The sequence below is a fragment of the Ischnura elegans genome, chromosome 6 (genome assembly GCF_921293095.1).
Source record: "Ischnura elegans chromosome 6, ioIscEleg1.1, whole genome shotgun sequence".
Taxonomy (NCBI): domain Eukaryota; kingdom Metazoa; phylum Arthropoda; class Insecta; order Odonata; family Coenagrionidae; genus Ischnura; species Ischnura elegans.
This window is the reverse complement of record NC_060251.1, coordinates 33,543,290-33,564,600: the sequence shown is the minus strand read 5'-3', so window position 1 is coordinate 33,564,600 and position 21,311 is coordinate 33,543,290. Positions and strand designations below refer to the sequence as shown.

At 36.4% G+C, this 21,311-nt stretch overlaps 1 protein-coding gene across 1 annotated transcript; it reads right to left on the bottom strand.

Annotated features, from left to right (window-relative positions):
* Positions 1-1,655: 1,655 nt before the first annotated feature.
* Positions 1,656-10,470, bottom strand: LOC124160315 (cuticle protein 19-like). The gene is made up of 3 exons (XM_046536144.1): positions 10,400-10,470; positions 7,334-7,441; positions 1,656-2,293 (listed from the first exon to the last, which is right to left on the bottom strand). The coding sequence occupies exons 1-3, from the start codon at positions 10,412-10,414 to the stop codon at positions 2,036-2,038; spliced, it is 381 nt and encodes a 126-aa protein (XP_046392100.1). The 5' UTR covers positions 10,415-10,470; the 3' UTR covers positions 1,656-2,035.
* Positions 10,471-21,311: the final 10,841 nt, after the last annotated feature.

The window sequence follows — 21,311 nt, the reverse complement described above, 5'->3', positions numbered from 1 at the left end:
CCTCGAGGAGAAAATGACCAGCGTCCGTGTGACAGGTGTTGCGCAATAATATCGGCTCGTAGAGTGAGAGTCGGGCGAGAATTCTTCGTGATTGTTTTTTTATCCGGTATATCTATGCGTCATGTACGTAGTCGGAGTCTTTCGCGTCACTAATATGGCTAGATACTTAATTTCCGAGTAAATGGTTTTATTGACAATTGATTTTTATTGATCAAGTCTTTTTGTGTTTTTTTGTTATTGACCTCGCCTTTTATTCGTCTCAGCGTTCTCTTATGACCGGTAATTTGGAGGGTTGTTAACTTTTACCGTTTCGCAACGGCTATTTGAGGTTTGCGATTCCTAATACTATCCTTTGCTTAGTATCATTCTCGTCTTGAATGGTGATGCATTGTCATTGATTCCTAAAGTTTTATGGTCTCTTTGTTCTTACTTGTGTTTTCTTACATTCAATTCTCTTACCTTCTACGTATCAGACGACGTAACTTGCAGATTTGATAACTTTATTTGTTGGTTGAAATTAGGCCTGCTGTTGCTGGTAGATTTTACATCCGAATAATTTGAGTCATTTAACATTCACCCTGCATTCCTTATTACATGGGTTTGGTTGTGTTGAGGCCTAGCACGCACGGAAGACAGACATGATCTCCAATTAAATCTACTTGAAGCCATAGGACACTTATGATATATTTTCATGATTAACTTTTCAGGCCAACGTACTTAATTTTAAAACTGCCTGTTGCCCGGAGAAACGAGTTGTAATACAAATTCTAACTGCTTCAATTGATGGTAGGTTCGGGGTAGGCTGAATCCTCATCTAAATAGCAGACATAAGTGGATTAACCCCACTGTGTCGCGCGAATGGAATTGCTGCTACCGTCTTTAGATATTAAAATGACAGATTATTATGACAGAATATGCCATGAATTATCTCATATCGATGAAAATAGGCATCCGAGATTAATAATACGCGCACTCAAAGAAATTGGATCAATACCAAATAGGTTCTCTCATAAAAATGGAAATTTTATTGCTAGCTGAGGGTTTTTCGTTATCCGCGAGTTTGTTTTTCTCATCGCTTGTATGACTAATAGCAGTCTGTCCATGTTTATGCGATGCAAAGTAATAACAATAGCTTAAAGCAAACTCCACATATTTGCGCGATATTCCCCATCCGCAAAGACTTCAGTATCTTCTGCAGATATTTATAATCACAAGTTATTTTGACAATGTGCATTTTTATGACCCCTCTGAACTTTCAAAAATATCATTAACAATAACTTTGTATTTCGTTAGTCACTGCATAAAAATAATTGCCCTGAAAGAGTTCAAGCCCACCGTAGATCGATTTGTGAAAATTGGATTAAAAGTAGAATTGGTATTCAACCAATTGCACCTTTTATTCAATATTCACGGCACACTCATAAATGTACGTTAGTGTAGCATCCCTACCAATTCCATCGTTATCGCTTTTACTTGTAAATCTTTACAGTTTTTAAAAATTATTTTCAGTTCCGGTCTCTGGAACGGGTCAACAAAGCTTCATTTATATCGAAAATGAAACAGAGTAGTGAAAGTTAAAACCCTCAGACTATTATTTTATCGAATTTGAAGGTAAATGGTGAGGATAATAATGAAAGCAGACCCATTTTAGAGGAATAAACTTTATTTTTATGTTTTTTATAAATACGTGAAGTCATATAGTCATAATTCATGAGATTATCTGATTATGGTTTGCACATGCAATGCTGTTTTATGCTTGTTATGTGGGGAAGGGAATGAACAGATTCTGCTACAAAGAACACCGTCTGGAAGAGAATGGAAGGAAAGGAAGGAATACACTTATTAGTGCCACTACACGGGGAAGATGAATATACCTGTGGGGGCTAAATATTGGGCTGATATTCAAGGGAGTATGGTGAGAATAAGGGGTGAGGGGTGGGTTCAAGGGTGCAGTGCTTTTATGACGGATTCGCGTATGGCGTAGCAAGTTTTTTTTACATTTTTCTAGCTTATGACTGTGACGTCACGAAGCTTCTTAGTAGAACTTTCCGTATCCGCCGTAGTGGGCGACTGGCGCCACAGCGGGGTGTGCGGCGTGTCCGCTCCTGTGGACGACTGCGTTGAATCCGTTGTGGTCATCGGCGGTGTACTCGACGGTCCTGATCGTGCCATCGGCCTCGTGGAAGCTGTAGGCACCCTTGACAACATCTCCGTCACGAGACTCCCACTGGTTCTTGACGTCACCGGTGTGTGGGGATTGGACTCCATAGTCGAAGGCGTATTTTGGGTATGCCTGTTTGGCGGAATATGGAGAGAGAGAGAGAGAGAAAGTATGTTTTGATGAGCGACATTGGCTTGTGGAATGGGGTTCTCACTCCGATGATTGCCAGTGAATTATCTAAGGAAGCGTGGGAATTATTGGAGAGCGTAGGAAAAGTGTATAGAGCTAGCAATAGAATAGCCGTAACTACTGATATATTGAATATCCCACCGTGCCACATATTACCTAATGGCCTAAGTGGCTTAGAAAGCACTTGTATTCTTACCTTAATTAATGCTGGAATGGATCGCGGGAAGTATGATAATCGATTTATTTCAGTAATTGCTTCAGGAAATTGATATTTCTTCAATGTTAGGAATCGGTTTGGATGATTACGGCATGAGTTAAAGGTGTTCAAACCCCCCTCGCACCACGCAATATTTTGGAGTCTCAATTATGCCTCTCCAAATGAAACTCATGCAAGTTATTTCTGACTACATCCTTGTCAGTGATGTGCTCTACCACAGGGTTGCTGGCAATGTCAGTGTAAATTCAGAAAAAAGTTTTCCGTAAACATTTTGGAGGAATTCCCGGAGGTAATTCCTGGAGGATTCCCAGTTCATAATTTACACTTTGTAGCATTTAGTATGTTCAGTCTACGTCATCTTCAACAATTTAAAGGTTGGGTGGTCAATTCCTTCATTTAGTGGAAAGCGTTTAAAATATCCCATGCTCAATTACATTAAAGTATTTACAAACGATGGCGAATATTACATTTTAATACCGATAGTTTCGTATTACTCCTAGTTATAGCTGAATAAGACCATATTTGAAATGTTAATATTAATTATCGGACACTATTTTATGCGTACCTACTCTGTCAATGATTTTGTTAAAAATACTAATATTATCATTCCAAATTTTCTCTGAGACGGTGGAGGCATTGTAACTAAGTTTAAAATATTCGAGATATAGCTTTTTAAATTTTAAATATACATTGCAGTTTACCCCAAGCAACGGAAAATTCTATTTAAAATTCTAATTCTATTTTCTATAATTTCTATTTAATTTAAAGTATTAAATAATTTTGGGTATTTATTTTCCCTCCCCGTCAGTTCACCCCTCATATTCACCTGTTCTGATGTGTGGAAACATTTAACGAAATAATGATACTGCTTAAATCGCTAAGATTGTGCCTTGTTTGTTTACTATATTGATAATTTAGGTAGATTAGTCAAACTCATCGGGATTACGAGCGTAAAGATTGTATTTCTATTACTCATTTCATGGAGTCCGGGGTTCATATCCCGCGTAAAGCCTTCGGACACCCCCAAAATATTCCTTGAAGTGCAAGGTGGCCCAGGGAATGGAAACGGCCCCATACCCTGAACGTCTGTGGTTTAGTTCGGGTTGACCTCTACCCTCACCTTTACAAACTAGTATTCGGATTGAGTAACTGCGTGAATTATACTTGGTTGCACGGATAAAGAGATTAAGGCATCAGTGTGGCCTTGCGCGAACGCCATTTAAATTAATAAATTAACTTTATTTTAACTATCTTGATTTGGGAACGTTATAAATTTACTCGCCTCGGTGATATAATCTGATATAATGCTGATCTTAAATGATTAAGTTGTAAATAACTTCTCATTTAAAATAAATTTCCACTTTACCGAGAAATTTACCGCCTGAACGTTTCACTTACCTTAATCAAATATCTCGAATAGCATTATTACTGCCTGGCCTTTGCGGAGACTCCCTTATTCACCTTTAATGAACAAAACCCTGCCTTAAAATGCATTTAAATCAGCCTTTTATTTGTTATTTATACCTTTTGGAATCTGTTTTACATACTCTTTCTCCACTGTCGACTTAATTCTAATCTTGATAAACATCAATGGGGAGCACTGAACTTACTCCACGTGAGAATTAATGTCTGCGGCCTCACGGAGGCTGCGCTAACGATGTCTATTCTTCAGGGTATTCATTGAGGCTTTTCATTCAGATTCTTATCATTAAAATCACGATTTTGCTCATGCTTTCTTTCTTAACACCCTCCCGGTGAAAACATGGGATCCATTGTGTGAATAACCAGAGAAAGCTGGACAGGGATTTTGGTTAATTATTGATTAGTATTCAAATGCAAGAGTTACCATAATCAATTGTAATTGCTTGAAACATATCTCGCTCACATATTTCCCAAACTAAATAATTATCCGAAGAGTTGTGGAGCAACTTTCTACCCAGAAAACATAAATGGGTCAGTAAATCTTAATACATGCAAAATTATTAGCTTCTGTTCCACCGAAATAATTGGAGTTAATTATTTTTAATTAATGTTTTGAATATTCCTGGCAGCTGTGAATAAATTTCAATTAGCATTAAGTTATAGGCCCACAGTCGCATCTTCCAATTATTTTCATCCCTCTTTTTTGAGTTTTTATTCCAGTTACATCTGATTTTAATCAGCATGAGTGGTCCCGATATTTGCAATATTCACAAATGTTATTGTTAAGTTTCTTCATTTTTTAAACTACTTTCTTTGATTTATTACGAACGTAAGTACCTTTTTAACATAATTATTAAATATGTCAAAGAAAACGTAACAAAAACGTTTTGGTTTAGCAGAGAAATCGCTGTACAATTTACCTAAAACTTTTGACATAAATGCCATTGAACATAAAAAAATTCATTATTAAAATTTAAAAGAAGAACTTTGTGCTTTCACATTAATATTTATTCACAAATTTACGACCATGGTTTCAACGGTAGACGTCATCATCAGGTGATTTTGATTGGCGAAGAAGGTTTAAATAATTTTTTTTATTGATTGTTTGAGGCATAGCTTCGTGAAAGCGATTCATTATTAAAATTAAAAAGAAGAACTTTGTGCTTTCACATTAATATTTATTCATAAATTTACGACCATGCTTTCAACGCTAGACGCCATCATCAGGTGGCAATGTATTTCAATATGAATGGGACATATTTAAATGCGGTCGACTTTTCCTTTCTGCTGACTTATGACATTTAAAAATCAAGATGTCATCCTGAAATACTCAGGGTACAGTAGATCCACCTCAAATTTTGCCTAAGTGTATTTGATTTAAAATTGCAACCCATAATTTTTTTTATTTAAAATTTCTATACTTTAATTAGGGGTAAGTTTTAACAGAAGTCAACTTAAAATCCTTTCCAGATCGATTGCAGTTCATACAGGTAACTTTCCAAGAAAATAGGCCGGTACGGAGGATGTTAGCATATAATGTCACAATCAATTTAAATCGTTGGCCCTAGACGAAATCGTGAATTCTTCACGTCATTAAAGTAATTCCAAAATAAAATCCCTCCCAAATGTCTACCAAAAATTTATACTGACATAAATATTATCAGTACTTTTTCACATTTAAAAATAATTTTATTATTTCACTTCTAATTGCAATAATGTCATTGAAAGACATTAAATGCTCAAACTACTCTCAATTACATGAAATGTCCCAATTGATTTGACTTTAGTAGTGTCTATTCTTTATGCAATAAACACTTCAGTATGTTGACTTAAGGTCAATAATAAAGTTTTAATCCACGGAAATGATTGATCGAGTGATAGTTAGGCGTCCTCAATGCCGGATGTTCGTGTAATTATTTCATATTTTTATAAAGATCCATTTCAAGATTGAGAGGGGCCTGCATTTAAATTGCTAGCAAAATTAAAAAGCACTGTCCTATAATCAGTGAACTCTATAACAAGGAGGCATTCTACAAATATGTCTAATAAACGAGCATTAAAATGAATTGGTTAAGACCAACGCATTTTGCTCAAAGGTCCCCATAAGTAGAATAGTCTAGGCCCTCTATTCATCTAAGTACATCCTACACCAAATTTCGGTCAGGACTGGAAATAATTTCCCGCAATAATAGCTAGAAGCCAGTTGACCGTGAGCTCAATTACCCTCACCTTTTTAACTCAGAGGAAGCTCAAGTACTCTCGCACGCGAAATTTCATGCCTGGTGACGGATCGCTTGCTCACCCACAAGCGTCGATAATAGTTCAATAATCAGTGAACACTAAAACAAGAAGACATTCTACGCATATGACTAATAAACGAGCACAAAAATTCATTACTTAAGATCAACGCATTTTGCTCATAGGCCCACATAAATAGAATATTCTAGGACCTCTTTACATCTGAACACGGCCCAGCGCGTCCTTTAAACCAAGTTTTAGTAAGGACGGAGAATAACTTCCTTGTGGAATAGCTGGAAGTAACTCGACCCCAAGTTTTAGTAAAACAATTTTATTGGTTGAGATGAACGCATTTGGCTCTAAGGGCCTCTTGAGTACAAAAGCCTAGGGCTTCTTTGCATCTAAATCCGGCCCTGTGCGTCCTCCAAAGCAAATTTTGGTAATGGCGGGGAGCAGTCGCGCAGCTAGGAATTAAGGCTAGGGGGGTTTAAACGCAAGTAATCCTGGGGGTATGGAGCACGGGAGATGCGGGTGCCCTCCCCAGATAATTTTTCTGATAACTGGTTGAAAATGGTGTGTTTCACGGCTTTCAGAAGGAAATTTTATTAATCCTTTCAATATTCTGTAAGTAATATTTATCCAGAAATAAAACTTTGTAAGGTTCTCTATTATTGTAATATGGCCACGACCCATTTCGCAATGTGGTTACATCTTCAGGTCATTAAGAGGTAACCACGTTACGAAACCCGGCTCGTGCCCATATTAAAATAATAGTGAACCTTACAAAATTTTATTTCTTTATTTCCAATATGGAGAAGTTTCACAAAGTAAAGCCTGAAGTTATCATTAATATTTATTAAATTTTGTAAAATACATAAAATTTATCTGAGTTTTTGGTTGGCGGTTTTATCCCCCAAAATCCCCCCCTCACTGCGCCACTGGCGGGGAGTAATTTCCCTGTAGAGGTAGAGGTAGCTAGAAGGCAGTTGACCCTGATTTTAAGTACTCTCCCTCTTCCACGAAATTCGAGGCCCGGTGACAGATCGCTTGCTCACCCACGAGCGGCGCTAATAGTGGGTGAGGATGGGCGTGTATAATATACTCACGTAATAGTCGACGCCGTGGCCATGGGCCGCCACCGGAGCGTATCCTCCCAGAAAACCGGCTTCGGCGGTTGCGATGATGGCCACCAGAGCGGCGAAAGTGACGCAAACCTGTGATGAGAGAAAAAAAGAGGAAAAGAAATGAGGAAAAAATTATAAAATACCTTGCATGCACTATTTCCTCCGTTTCGGAAGTGTCACAGATTTTTTTTCGATGAAATATTTTCCGTGCGTATTTCATCGGTATGCGTGACGATTCATGACTAATGGTCACTGCTTTAGTTGGTTGGAGAAAATCTCGCGCTATTATAATTCAGGCTAGATACCCAAATAAATGACTAGATCTACCCGGGAATATACATAAAAATTCACTGTTAATCAGGATTGAAGATCAACGTGGTAGAAATTAAAGTAGAACATGCATGCAAATAAGTATAGAAAATGGTATGTTTGTACAGAACTGATTTTGTGATATAGTAGTCAAAAACAACGTTCATAAACATATCATCAATCTCTTTATACCTTTCGTAGGTTCACTTTAGTCCTAAATTTTTTCCGTTACATCGATACCATCATCCTTCATATCGAAATTATTTTCACTTTTCGGACTTGTCCTTGGCGATTAGAATGATTTTCATTTCGCAACTTTGGTTCACTTGTTTTCCTACGCAGTAGTCATTCTTTTGTGCTAATTGTTTGGTTCAAAGTTTTTCTGATGATTTTTACTAGCTAGCATTAAAAATGATACCTAATTTAACACTCGCATTGACGGCGTGCATTATTGCCTGCGTATTTTTTCTGGCTCTTTTTCCTCGTTTGTAGCATATTTTTAGGCTGACGTATCCCTTCAATTGTACTGAATTTAATTTAAATTACTTCGTATTTCGGTATTATTTGGGAAATAATTTATTATGGTGCATGAATATTGCTCGCTCTGATGCGAAAACTAGTATCTTTTTGCCTCGCTTAAGTTATGGTAACCATCGAGTACGTAACGTTAACGAAAAATTTACGCGTCCCATTACCTCATGCCTCAATCTTGCACTCATAACCGTCACAGAGTGACAGAGCCCCTTAATCATGTGCTTAAAATATTTCTGACTTTTCTTCCCATTTTTACCTCTTGGTAACCGTTACTTTTACTACACTTATATCGGTACTCTGCAGTCGACATGCGTGTATTGATGATATGTTGTACGTATTATGTTACACTTTCTGATTCATATGGTTTGGGTTTCTTTTCACCGAACAGTCATGATGGTATAAGGCGTTAAAATTTCTTGCTACATTTGACGATGTTCGGGAAGAATGCTTAGGAAGAAATCACGCCCGTAATTTTGTTAAACAGGAATTCATCGTAGACTATAAGAACTACTTAATCATTTGTAATGTCAACTTCGAAGCTATAAGAAAAAAAGGAAATACCTTCGCAGATAAATAGCCTGACAGTCAGCAAAATCATTCTCCTTGGAGTCCATGATTTCATGCATATCAAAAGCGACTTCAGCGCTGATTCAACCAAAACTATGGCATATGACAACCAGTCTCCACATTGTTTTTAATTGTCTTCTCTCACCTTTCATAGTTTTTGTCGATGTGATTACATTGACTCCCGGTTTTTTATTTGCTGGCTTATATCGAGCTCATAGGCTTTCATGAAAACAATCCCGATTATATTTCACGTGCCTGGTCAACATTTTGTACTCCTACTAATGTATATATGAAGTAACTTGTAACTCGTTGTTCTATGCATCTACAAATGCATATAATAAATGCGAAAAAATTAAGCGTATTCCAATCCCCCAATCGAAGTTCTTAGTATGCGATTTTTCACTATAAAATTACATTAAAAGAAAGTCACCGCCCAGCCTCCTGATGAGTAAGCCATATTATACGCCAAAAATAGCAGATATTGTTCTCATAGTGATTCCTACCTTCACGAAATTGTAATAGTTCAACTAAAATATAGTAGGAAAAATAGTACGAATTAACCACGCTCAAAAGAAGTTTCTGTTGAAAATAATATCTCTTTTTAAATTATACTATAATGGTGATAGAATACTTTCTGATGAGATTTTAATTTAATATTACTCTCTCTAATTAAAACTCTCAAAATATTTTAATAAATTGAAGTCAGTATAAAAAGTGATAAAATGAAAAGAAAAATTAAAATTGTTCCTGTAACTCTGAAGGCGCTGATTTCATTTCTAGTCATAATCTCCAGGGTTGCCTGGATGACACCTGTATGAATAATTCTTGAATCAATTAAAGAAATGAGCCCAATTATAGTGATGAATTAATCTTTTATTATATTTTAAATAACGTATTTAAAAATTTTGCCCAAATTTTAATGAGATTGTTTTCTCATTAAAATCCCCTGGAGTTCACCTGCAGAAAACACTGGAAGTTGAAACCTTTTTTAATTGGTTTTCATGTAGACCTCTTTTTTTTAATCGTCCCTGATATTAATCTACTCTTATTGTTATTGTCACTGAAAATACCTGTCCTCTCTTTGACTTTTATCCGGTAACAATTGGTTTTCCAAGAAATAATGTTATTCACTAACCTGTGAGAGATTTTCATATATTTACAATAATATTCTTATGTTCGTAAGGGCAGATTACTACGAGAGTTTTTCTTTAACCGTGTTACTTATCTATGGTAATATAACCGCATTGGTACATGATCATTAATTGAGAAACACGGATTGGGTAACACGGATTTTGTTTTATACTTGCAGTAACGTAATCAAGGCACAACTGTCTATGCTACCTTCATCATGATATTTAGTCTTCATATTAACTGATGCTTCGTTTTCAGAGAAACATAAATTTTCTTTGAAAATAACATTGACAAGAACCTGTAACCGTTGGCAAATTAAAACTCGGTGATTTTGTACGCCAGCACACAGATTGCGATTGCTTGATTCCTGAACTTCACGTCAATTAAAACTACTCTTGATAGTTGCAAAGTCCACGAAAATTACACTAACAAGTACTCCAAGTCTTAAATTAAGCCAAAAATAGACTTTTAGATATTTAAATTAAAGGTTTGCTGGTAGTTACTCACCTTCATTCCTGACATGTTGAGAAGTGTGGTTGTTATTTCCCTTTGGAGCCTGAACACTGCTTTCTTGAGTCCTGCGGTGCGTTTGATGCTCTACAATTCTCAGGAGACCCTATATATACCCGCACGAATCCAAGAATGTGTAAGCTCCGCCGGTTATGGGACCCCACCCACCCTTCTCCACTTCCAAAACCAAATGCATTTCCACCCCATCCCACGGTCATTCTCATTGCCTCTGTTTCTCCCACTATCGATTGTCCCTTACTGCTTCTTCACCACACCCCAGAGAGCACGTATCAGAGGTATCTACGCGAAAAATGAGAAAGAAAAAAAATCAGTAATAAAAAGTCAACGGACCTTCGCAAATCGGTATTTTGTCAAGGTTTCGAAGTGTGTCGTGGGAGTTGGAAATATGTGGAGGGGAGGGAATATAATTCCCCAACATTCTATCTCTTTTTTTCTCCAAACCACGATTCTGACGGACGAAATCATTACTAAATAGATACATAGTGAAACCGTTCTTTAGCATCCCGAAGCGCCTGTTATGACACAGAACGCGGTGAAGGTAATTTTTTTTTTCATTTCCCCAATTGGGACAGTTGCCGCAGTTGGTAGGTAAATAAAAAATTTGGATTAATCACTATTGGCATCTGTGATGCATGAGCGTTTCCTCTCCTCCACTTTTTTTCATAGCCTCCTCGCCTGCATTAGAACGGAAAACGTGCTGGTGATACTGGGGCATTGTTTGCTTCAAATCCCCAGTATATCTCTTTAAGGTGGGTAGGTTTGACCGCCCTTTCATTATCTCGTGCGCTATGGCAACAGTCCAAAACGAATGGCGTTGCCTTCTCTTCTCTGCTCCTTTTTTTCCAAATATAACTGCATCACGTATACAGTTCCTATTTCGATCTGCAAATTTCTGCTGATGCCTTGACAAAAAACAATAATACGGCGGAATATAATAATTTAGCCCCGCGAGTTTAATATCTAAAATTGTTCTGAATTTTTCTTATTTCATATTACTTGCTCTGTATTCTTGGCATGCTCTCTATTTTACGCTCAATTGCTATGACTCAATGGTTTCTGTTAAAATACCACCATAATATATTTTACTTTCATTTTCTATTTGGATCATTTTTACGCAAAATAGGTATATAGTGTAAATACACATTTATTCGCATTTGCAACGCCTTTCGTCGAATCATTATTCACTTAATTAATTTATTGTTTTAGTATAGTTGCCTATAACATGATGTTATCTTTAAAAAATTTACCAAGAATAGAAGTGAATTCAAAAAAACTCATGTACACTATTTGAATGAAATTTGAGCTTAGGTGATTTCATTTGAGGCTATGCTAATTGAAGGTATCGCATTCTTAAATTGGTAGGATAGTTTTTAAATTACTATTCACATTAGAAGAACATTCTCCATTTTATAAATGTCGTCTTTGCTAATTATTATAGTTTTGCTAATTTGCACAGTGCTGTTTTGATAAGGGAGTCATCCACAACATATATTTATGCGTGAAACTATAGTTACAGCAGTTATATCCGTTTGGTTCCAGGAGGATCGTAGGATATTGAAGAATGTACTTTTTATTTTGAAATTTTTATTACTTTTCGAATATCTCATTTGAAGTCATCCTGGCTCATAATATAATATGAATAATATTTGAATTTGCCTCTGTTTTACTCATTAATACTTATTTGACAAATTTCTAAAAAGAAGATTTTCTGTTATGTTCTGCTAAATGTATTGTACCGATTAAATGAAACATAGGACTACTTCCGTTTTTCTTTTACCAGCATATTAAGAAGCCAACTCGCTGTTTGTGAGGAAAGAATTTCTTTTGAGATAAATGCATTTTGGATGGTTGCGTAGAATAAGGTAAGCTGAAGATTTATGCATGGTGACTCATGATGATGAATATGACCCAATGATGAATGCCTTCATTAGAGTGAGAAATATAGATGAAAACGTGACGGACGATTTTGGATAAAACAACCGAAGTGTGAAGAATCACTCTCGAGTGTTCATGGTCAGAATAAATTACATGCCTTCGAGAGCACACGCAAGACGAATGTGTGCTCCTGAAAAAGAGAAAGGATGTGATTTGAATCGTAAAATACGTTGAGATCCCCTAAATTTGAAACATTGCAAGAAAAAGATCTCGGCGATTAGCGTTGTATCCTATCATTCCTTGTATTAGGGTGTTCACCCAGACTTGAAGTCTCCTTTTCAAACACTTGTAGGATGGAAATAAATATGTTAAAACGAAAAAATTGGTCCTAATGAATATTAAATTTGTTTTTACCCCCAAATAAAAGGAAAATTATAGTAAATTAACAGATAACATGCGTACTGTAGTATCTATAGGTAGCCAATAAAAAGAACCTGTTTGAAAGCTACCATCATTTACAAAAAGGATATGCGCCCAGCGTAACATTTTTAGACAAAACATTTTAATTTACTGCTCATTTATGTATTACATGGTATTTCATCATTGGAGTATATCCTCCATTCTCTTTCTTGTAAACCACTAAGGCTGTTTATTTTTCATAATCGAATTATGACTTTTTTGTTTTCAGGCTTTAATCTCGTGATGCATTTTATGCTTTTTTGGCCTATGAACAAGATAAATCGTTTATGTAGCTTAAGGTTCATTTTCATCCATTCCCTCATAGGTTCAAAAAATTATTAACGTGAAATATGCCGCCTACTTTTCCTGAGTTTGTTGCACCATCTAAGTTTCAGTTCATTTAATCCTCCCGAGGTTACACCCCATTTGGGAAAGGAATTGCTCACAAAGGTGTAAGCAATTATGAACCCCGCAAGGCCGATTTGAGGGAAGAAAGGATAGCTGAGAAGCATTGACTCGCAGTAGATGCTAGATGTCTTAAACTTATCTTCGAAACGGGTAAAAGGTGTTGAATTTTCACCTCGTATAGGATGTAGGTGACGGATCGCAAAGCGGAAATTTAGTTCTCTTTATTTTTTAAACATCGCAATCAAAAAGGATAAAAATGTGGATGAGACTATTTCCTGCGTCTCCCAACGTATGAATGTATTATTCTTGCAGAGTCCCTGAGTTTCTTTAACGTTGCAGCGTCTCCTAGGTTTTAATATCCGATGAAGTATTCAAAAACCCAACATCATATACAATTCTCAAAGTGCGAGGTGGTTCCTAATTAACCTAGGCCCTAATTAACACGCCGGTGGCGAAGTCTGGGATGAACGCTTCCCTTACATATTATAATCAGCTTTCGCTTTAAACAACTGAGCAAGTGAGTTTTTAATTAATTAAATTTCGCTCTTTTGCATGAATGTTTCCAATTAGTGTGGTTGCGAAGAGATGTTTGAGAAAAGGGTGCTGGAAAAAAGGAGAAACTGACGCTTTAGAGTTAAATGAATCGAAATTGTGCGTACGAATTTCACTCTGCTTTTGACTTATTTCAACCAATCAAGACGTATGTTATATATTCTTCCCTCATGGTTACACAAGTTTTTCCACGTAAAATAAAAATCGGTTTACCGTAGTTCAACTCAGATGTTCCCTTACCTTTGGTAAAAGTTTACAAAAAAATGGTGAATTTTCTATGTCCAAGAGCTATACGAGAGTAAATGTTTGTATCCGACGCATATATATCTTGAAGCGTTACGAGGAAGGCTGAGAAATAACGCTCTCTCGTGCAAAACGTCCTGTCTCTGCTAATAAGATCGGAAGGCTGCCCACGTGAAGACGCTTCTGCCTGCTGTAAAGGGTTGAGACTGGCAACGATAAATTTTGAAACAGGTGATCGTTCAGCTTGAGAGATTCCAAGTTATTAGGCCATATTTTCGTTCGAAATTTCTTTTATTAATGACGATGAGGACGGAGTTACGAAATTTGACTGTACCATCTTGGTCCTCGATTTAATGCACGAAATTATCTGTAAGGTGGTAAATAACTCTCCAAATGTTGTTTCACATTTATTCCCACTTTGACGCGTCCTGGTATTTTATTGATCCCTGAAACAAGGTACTGCATCTCGGTCTTTGATTACCGCATAATATACTCTCTGAGCCTAACAGTGGCTTCGTGACTTCCTATGCTTACTATCCTCTATATTATTTCTACTGTATAGATACCTTTTTCTCGACTTAAACGCAACCAAACTCTTCAAATGAGGTACCAAAATGCACAGAATTTATCACAGAACATGCGATGGCAAATCTTATTTCCTAAATATTGCTATTGTTTCCTAAAAATGGTTTTAAAAAGTAAAAAAAAATAAAAATCGATAAAAAAATCGATTCCGACAAGATTTTCCTCATCCCAAGAATACGGTTAACGCCGTCGGATCCCACCATGCCTTTTAATTTGACTCGCAGACAATTTCCCATTAAGGTTTCCTATACGATGACTATTTACAAGGCTCTGGGTCAGACTTTGCAAAGAGCTGGCTTATTCCTGCCTGACCCTGTATTCTCTCATGACCAACTTTAGGTAGCATTCTCTAGGGTAAGATCTTTTCAAAATATTTTTGTAAATATTAAGGAAAACGCTAAACAAGTATTAACAGAGGAAAGTGTAATTACTTCCAATGTTGTGTTTAAAGAGGTACTCTGACCTCAAATTGTACATGAATATTCCAATTTAATTTGTACATAAGACCCTGCCTTTTTTTCTACATTTTAAAATTTGTAACGCGCCTATCCCTCTGTGTGTACCTCCATTGAAAAGAGCGGAGGAAGCCTGCTGGGAGCGGGTGCATCACGCACGTAATATTTTGTTTGCATTAAAAGATGAATTTTTAAAGCAGTGGTATTCAATCCATTTCAATTCAAGGGCCAAAAATCGATTTCACATCGCCCGAAGGGCTATAATATTCCACGTCACTTTACCACCACCCTAATATAAAAACATAATTTCAAGGTGAAATATTCTTTATTGGTTAATAAGTTCAATCAATCAATGCGATTTTTGACATTATTTATTTTGATGAGTGTATCAATATACACTTTTTATTCATCTACATCTACATCTACATAATACCCCGCAAGCCGCCTAAAAGGCGTGTGGCAGGGGGTGTTAGGACACCAGCCGTTTACAGCTATTAAAAAAAAAGAAAAAAAAAGAAGTGCTCTAACGAGGTTGGGACAAGCGTTTATTAAAGTCCTTTATTGTTCGGGGGAAAAACGAATTCTTATATCTATCCGTTCGGCTAAAAATCTCTCTTAATTTATCGCTTCTGTCGGACCTGGAAATATAGTGTGGCTCTAAGATTATGTTCTCTGTGTCGCTCTTAAATATATCCATTCTTAATTGTTCAAGCAATCTAAGCCTAGCGCGCAGCCTCCGAGTCTCCAACGGCTCCCAGCCTAATTCGCTTAACATCTGGGTAACACTGTCAGTACGCCCGTAGCGGTTTTTGACGAAACGCGCAGCCTTCCTTTGTATCTTATTCAGCTCGCGGATTAAGTCTTTCTGCACTGGATCCCATACACTCGCTGCATATTCAAGGTGCGGTCGGACGAGAGTGAAATAGCACCTTTCTTGTACTTTCTCATCCGAAAATCTTCCCACAATACGCTTGACGAATCCTAATTTCTTCAGGGCTATGCCGCAAATATTCTTTGTATGAGTTCCCCACGTGAGGTTCGAGGTTATCGTAACTCCCAGGTACTTCACTTCGTCTGTTGCCTTTATGTTAATGCCATCCACTGCATAAACATTGTTAGTGTTGGACGAATTCCGCAAAAAATGTACCGCCATGCATTTGCTCAGATTAAGTTCGAGTCCCCACTCTTGACTCCACAAATGAACGTTGTTTAAGTCCGATGATAGATTTCCATAGTCAGAGTGATCACTAATTTCGCGATAGATGACAGCGTCGTCAGCAAATAAACGTATTTTACTGCTAATGCGGGAGCACAGATCGTTAATGTATATAATGAACAACAGGGGGCCGATTACGCTTCCTTGTGGAACACCTGATGTAACTTTTACAACATCAGAGCTAATTCCGTCAAGAACTACTTTTTGTTTACGATCTCTGAGGAAGTCGCGTATCAAGTTTACAACTGTTTCGTTTAATCCGCATGACTGTAATTTGTATAAAAGTTTGTTGTGAGGTACAGTGTCGAAAGCTTTCTTAAAATCTAGAAATAGTGCGTCAACTTGTCTTTTCGATTCACCAGATTTTATAACGTCTTGAAGAAAGAGCGCGAGCTGTGTTTCGCAGGATCTATTTTTTCGGAATCCGTGCTGACAGTCATGGAGGAAGTTACGTCTGTCCAAGAAAGTCATGATATTACTAACAACGATATGTTCAAGTATCTTGCCTATAATTGATGTTAGGGAAATTGGACGGTAGTTGCCTGGGTCATTTCTGTTTCCCTTTTTGAAAATGGGTGTAACACTTGCAATTTTCCAGTCGGGCGGTAACTTCCCTTCGGAGAGTGACTTCTTGAATATGATGTCTAAGTAAGGCGCGATCTGTGGAGCTAACTCTTTGAGGACAGGCGCGGGTATTCCCTCCGGACCCGGAGATTTACTATTCTTAATCGATTGTAGTTGTTTAGTTATCCCATCACGTTTTATAGATATTTCTTCCATCAAATCCTCAGTATATGGGATGTCTAAATTGAATTGAGTATTGTCAGTAGTGTATACACTTTCGAAGTGGGCATTTAAAGTGTTAGCTTTGTCAATATTTTCGGTGACAAGTTTACCATCTTTATCAAATAACGAATCTACGGTTGAATGTTTTTCCTGATGCTCTTTCGCGTACGACCAAAAGGATTTCGGATTTTCTTCGAGTAATTCACCAAGTACTTTTTTCTTAAACTTTCGCATTTATTGTGTTGTGCGATACTATATTTTCCTTACCCTCTATGTACCGCATGCGGCCCAGGGGCCGCAGGTTGAGGATCCTCTATCTATCTATCTAGAAGTCTATCACAATTGTTTTGCAGGTACCTTTGGGTTTTCAAAACAAAGTGAAAACACTATCAGCAAGATCACCTTCGTAAACGACCTCACGCCTGTCATTCGAATACTATTTAATTTCACTATGACATAACAGTTAAAAGATCTTATTATCTTTTATATATTTTGTAAACTAGTCATAGCACTGAAATTCAACCAGAAAAATGGCAAAAGTTACTATTGTGGATATCGGATTCGACCAAATTTGGTAAATTGTCTTTATGTAATTAGTAAACGAAAGCCCACAAGTCTTATCTGATACGAATGCAGTGGTGTCCAAGCTATTGAAATTTTGTCAATATGATTTTCTAGGAGAGCGTCTTTGTATTTGACGTTATGTCTCCATATATAAGGAAGATAGAAAAACATACTTAGATTCATATCAATGGCTTTGAAAACTAAGAAGTGAAGGAGAAAAGTCTTTTAAAGACCTTAATGAGAGGACGGGGTAACTTAGTTGACAACATTATAAGGCAGATGGCATCGTGAAAAAATCTTTGAATGACATCTATCCACTACCTATATTCATGGTGACGCATATCCTCTCGCACAATCTTTTACTTGTGAATGATAAATAGTGGAAAAGTGTATGAAATTTAAACAATTCAATACAATGTTGAATTTTCAAACTGATTTTTGGCGAATACGAATTTTCTCGCGTATTAGGTGCTGTAGAGAAAACCCTCCGCTAACAACAAAAAAATGCTACTGTTTATATTTTTTAAGTAAGAACAAACTCTTTAGAGCGGGCGTGTAACGGTGGCCTCCTGCTGTGGCACCCGACAATTATCTGATCAAATTTTGGTGGAGTCATCCATACCAAATATCCTAATTTCTTATTCAGGGATGATATGTATTTTGCAATACAATTCCGTATATTCCGCCAATTGTAGTCGCGTCTTCAATGCACTTTTATCCAGCATATTTGTTCCTTGTATGCAACTTTTGATGTCAAATATCCCACCTGCGTATGCGTACCCCTTTCTAATTACTCACCCATGACTCTTATGACGTTATCGTGCTCCTTGTGATCTAATATGGATATCTACTTTCCTGGGCGGGGTTCACGTGTGTTTATCTACACCGAAATGAAAACTCCGTTCCGGAGTATGGATTCGAAATATTTCTGGGCACAGGAATCAAGATTGGCCAATTTCTTAGCCCGTTGAATTGATACCGTGTTGCTATGTAGTAGGTATCCAGTCGTTGTTGAAGGATTGCCAATTGCAAGGTTGATTAGGCGCACTGGTTAATGGTCCCCTTCGTCGTAATATCGATTTCCGTGTGTCGTGATAGGAAAACACGTTATAAAGCGTAACCTCTATTATTTGGAATCATTTATTTTGAGTATTTGGGTTGCCTTTAACATTTTTGAGTTCTTTTAATTGCAAATTGAGTTTATCTCCCTTCTCTTGATCTCTATACTTAACGTTGATTCAGTGCATTGGTGTACAGGCTAAACATATAATCCAAGACTCTGAATCAACATTAGCTGATTTAAAAAAATTTAACTTTTCAGCTCATTTTCTCAGCTCAGTTCACCTCACTCATATTCATTATTTCGTCAAATATAGAGCAATGTATGCTTCTAATTTATATATTGCCGTGATTCTAAAAATGTTACCTACAAGGTTGAAATTTTATCTAGAATACTAGCTTTACTACTTAACGTAACCTAGGAACCACTAGGAGGGTCAGGTCCAGTGGTGTAGCCAGGAATTTTGTTCAAATTGGGGGTGCCCAAACTCAGCGGGGAAAATGTTTGAAAAACAGGGTACTAATTTGAGGGTTTTGAACTGAATTTTAGCACTTTTTATATTTTTAATAACTTCATTTTTCAAAGAAATATTTAGTAAATTCATGATTTTTTAATATTTGGTTTTCTTTCTTGATGCAAAGTAAGTGTGCTTTTATATTTTGGGGGGAATGGGTCCCGGAAAACTTCGGGTTCGGTAAACTTCCGGCGTAATGGCAAGTGGATTGAAAAAGTTAGCGATGGGGCTATCCATATGAAGCACTAAGCATTAGGGTTTTGCACCCATACGTAAATGGCAGCGTTCATAAAAATTTAAGTGAGAAGTAAGTAGCGCAAAATAGCGTTTCGTTTGTCCGATTTTGTTTTGATGGGAAAATTAGCGTGAAAAGTGTCGTAGTCATTTTTTTCATGCTCTTTTTATTCGTGATTTGTTAGCAGTAACCTTGAATCATTGAAGGAGACATTTACGAATCAAAATTAATTGGTCACACCCCTAAACTTACGTAAATGGTTGCGTCGCGTCGGGTCATTGTGACCTGAGTTAAGTTTATTGCGGTATACAAAATTTTTATCGATATCGATGGCTAAGTTCTAACAACACGTATCTCTAAATTTGGCCGGTTTGAGACAGGTATCTTAAATGAAGTGTAATGACATGTAAAAAATAAAATTCAAGCGAAAAACAACTCTTTGTTTGCAAATGCATGCTTCTTTTTCAGTTTTTTTTTTAATTTTAATTAAAATGTACCATTAAAAATATAAATCGTTTATATTTTTAATGGTACATAACGTACAATGGTAAAGATAATGTAAATATAACGTATTTTGCTGTCCTGAAAATTGCAATTTTTAAATTACGTGTTGTTAGAACTTTGCCATATATATTGGTGTCAAAAAGTTATTGGTGGCTGCGAAGTAAACAGAAACTGAGGCCAAATATTAAAACCCCAACTTAAATATGAATGCCAATGGTATTGGAAAAAATTGAAAACAAAGTAATATTGTACAGATTTTATTAAGTACTGATCCTTCCTCCTATTCATGAGTTCTAAATTCAGTGGAAATGAAATTTCGGATCGAAATTAACCACGTATAAACAAATGCAATCTACGGAATTAGCCAATCATGCACGTAAAATATGCGTGATATTAAATTTTGCCTTTCCATTCTTGGTTGCATTCGAAAAAGGCGTAAATATCTTTTATCAATATTATATCCGTGTTACCATGTGGTAGAATTCGGACGCATGGCGCAAGAATTTTCTTCATGGATACTCACGATTAATTTTTTTTCCTCGTTGGAGGTTATATTTCAACAAAAATGATTAACTCTCGAATGCATTTAGGTGGATTTTTTTTAAATATTGAATTATATCAGGTATATATTTTTTTATTTCCTAAGAGGTTTGGAAGGCCTTAAATCATGGGCCCTGTATAACACACTTTTAGAGCTCCAACAACTATGGAGTAGGTATATTCCGGTGAGGTAGAGGTATTTATTGAAGATGATGCAACTAAGGAAAAATTACCTTTGTCGCATCGGATCAATCTGATAGATAAGCGAGGAGGTAACAACTTCTTTAACGACGGCCTCATATTCTTTAAAATTGGGCTAATATTGAAGTGATATACAGAATTATTTTCTCGACATTCAAGAGTTTAATGTCATCTATAACTAGGAAATTTCTCCTGTTTTAACGTATTTTATTTTCATCCGGATATTTCGAGTTGGAGGTGCAAATTTTCTGCATGGTTTATATGAATTCCTTCATTAACTTGTATGCGTTCATTACTACCCTGGTTATAAATCTTCAACTCATTTAAGTATAGTCTACATCGTTGTATTCACACATATTTATTGTAAATTACCACTACACTCTAGCGTCTACTATCCTTCTATATTTAATGTGATGAAAAATTGCATTTGGGATGTAATTATAGCCATTAGTTGTAAAAGAAAACTTATTGGTTTATTTCAACAACAAAAAACTTTGACAAAACTTTAACAATATTATTAGTCAACAGTGTAGCATATTTCTTTTTAAATAAGGAACATTCAAAATTATTGTATGCAATAACTTTTTTAAAGTACAGTGGTTAGAAAGTTGAGCAAATTAGGTGTTCATCTCACCATACGTTTAAAGCATAACATCTTAGGAACACTTTTCCGATATACAGAAAATATACT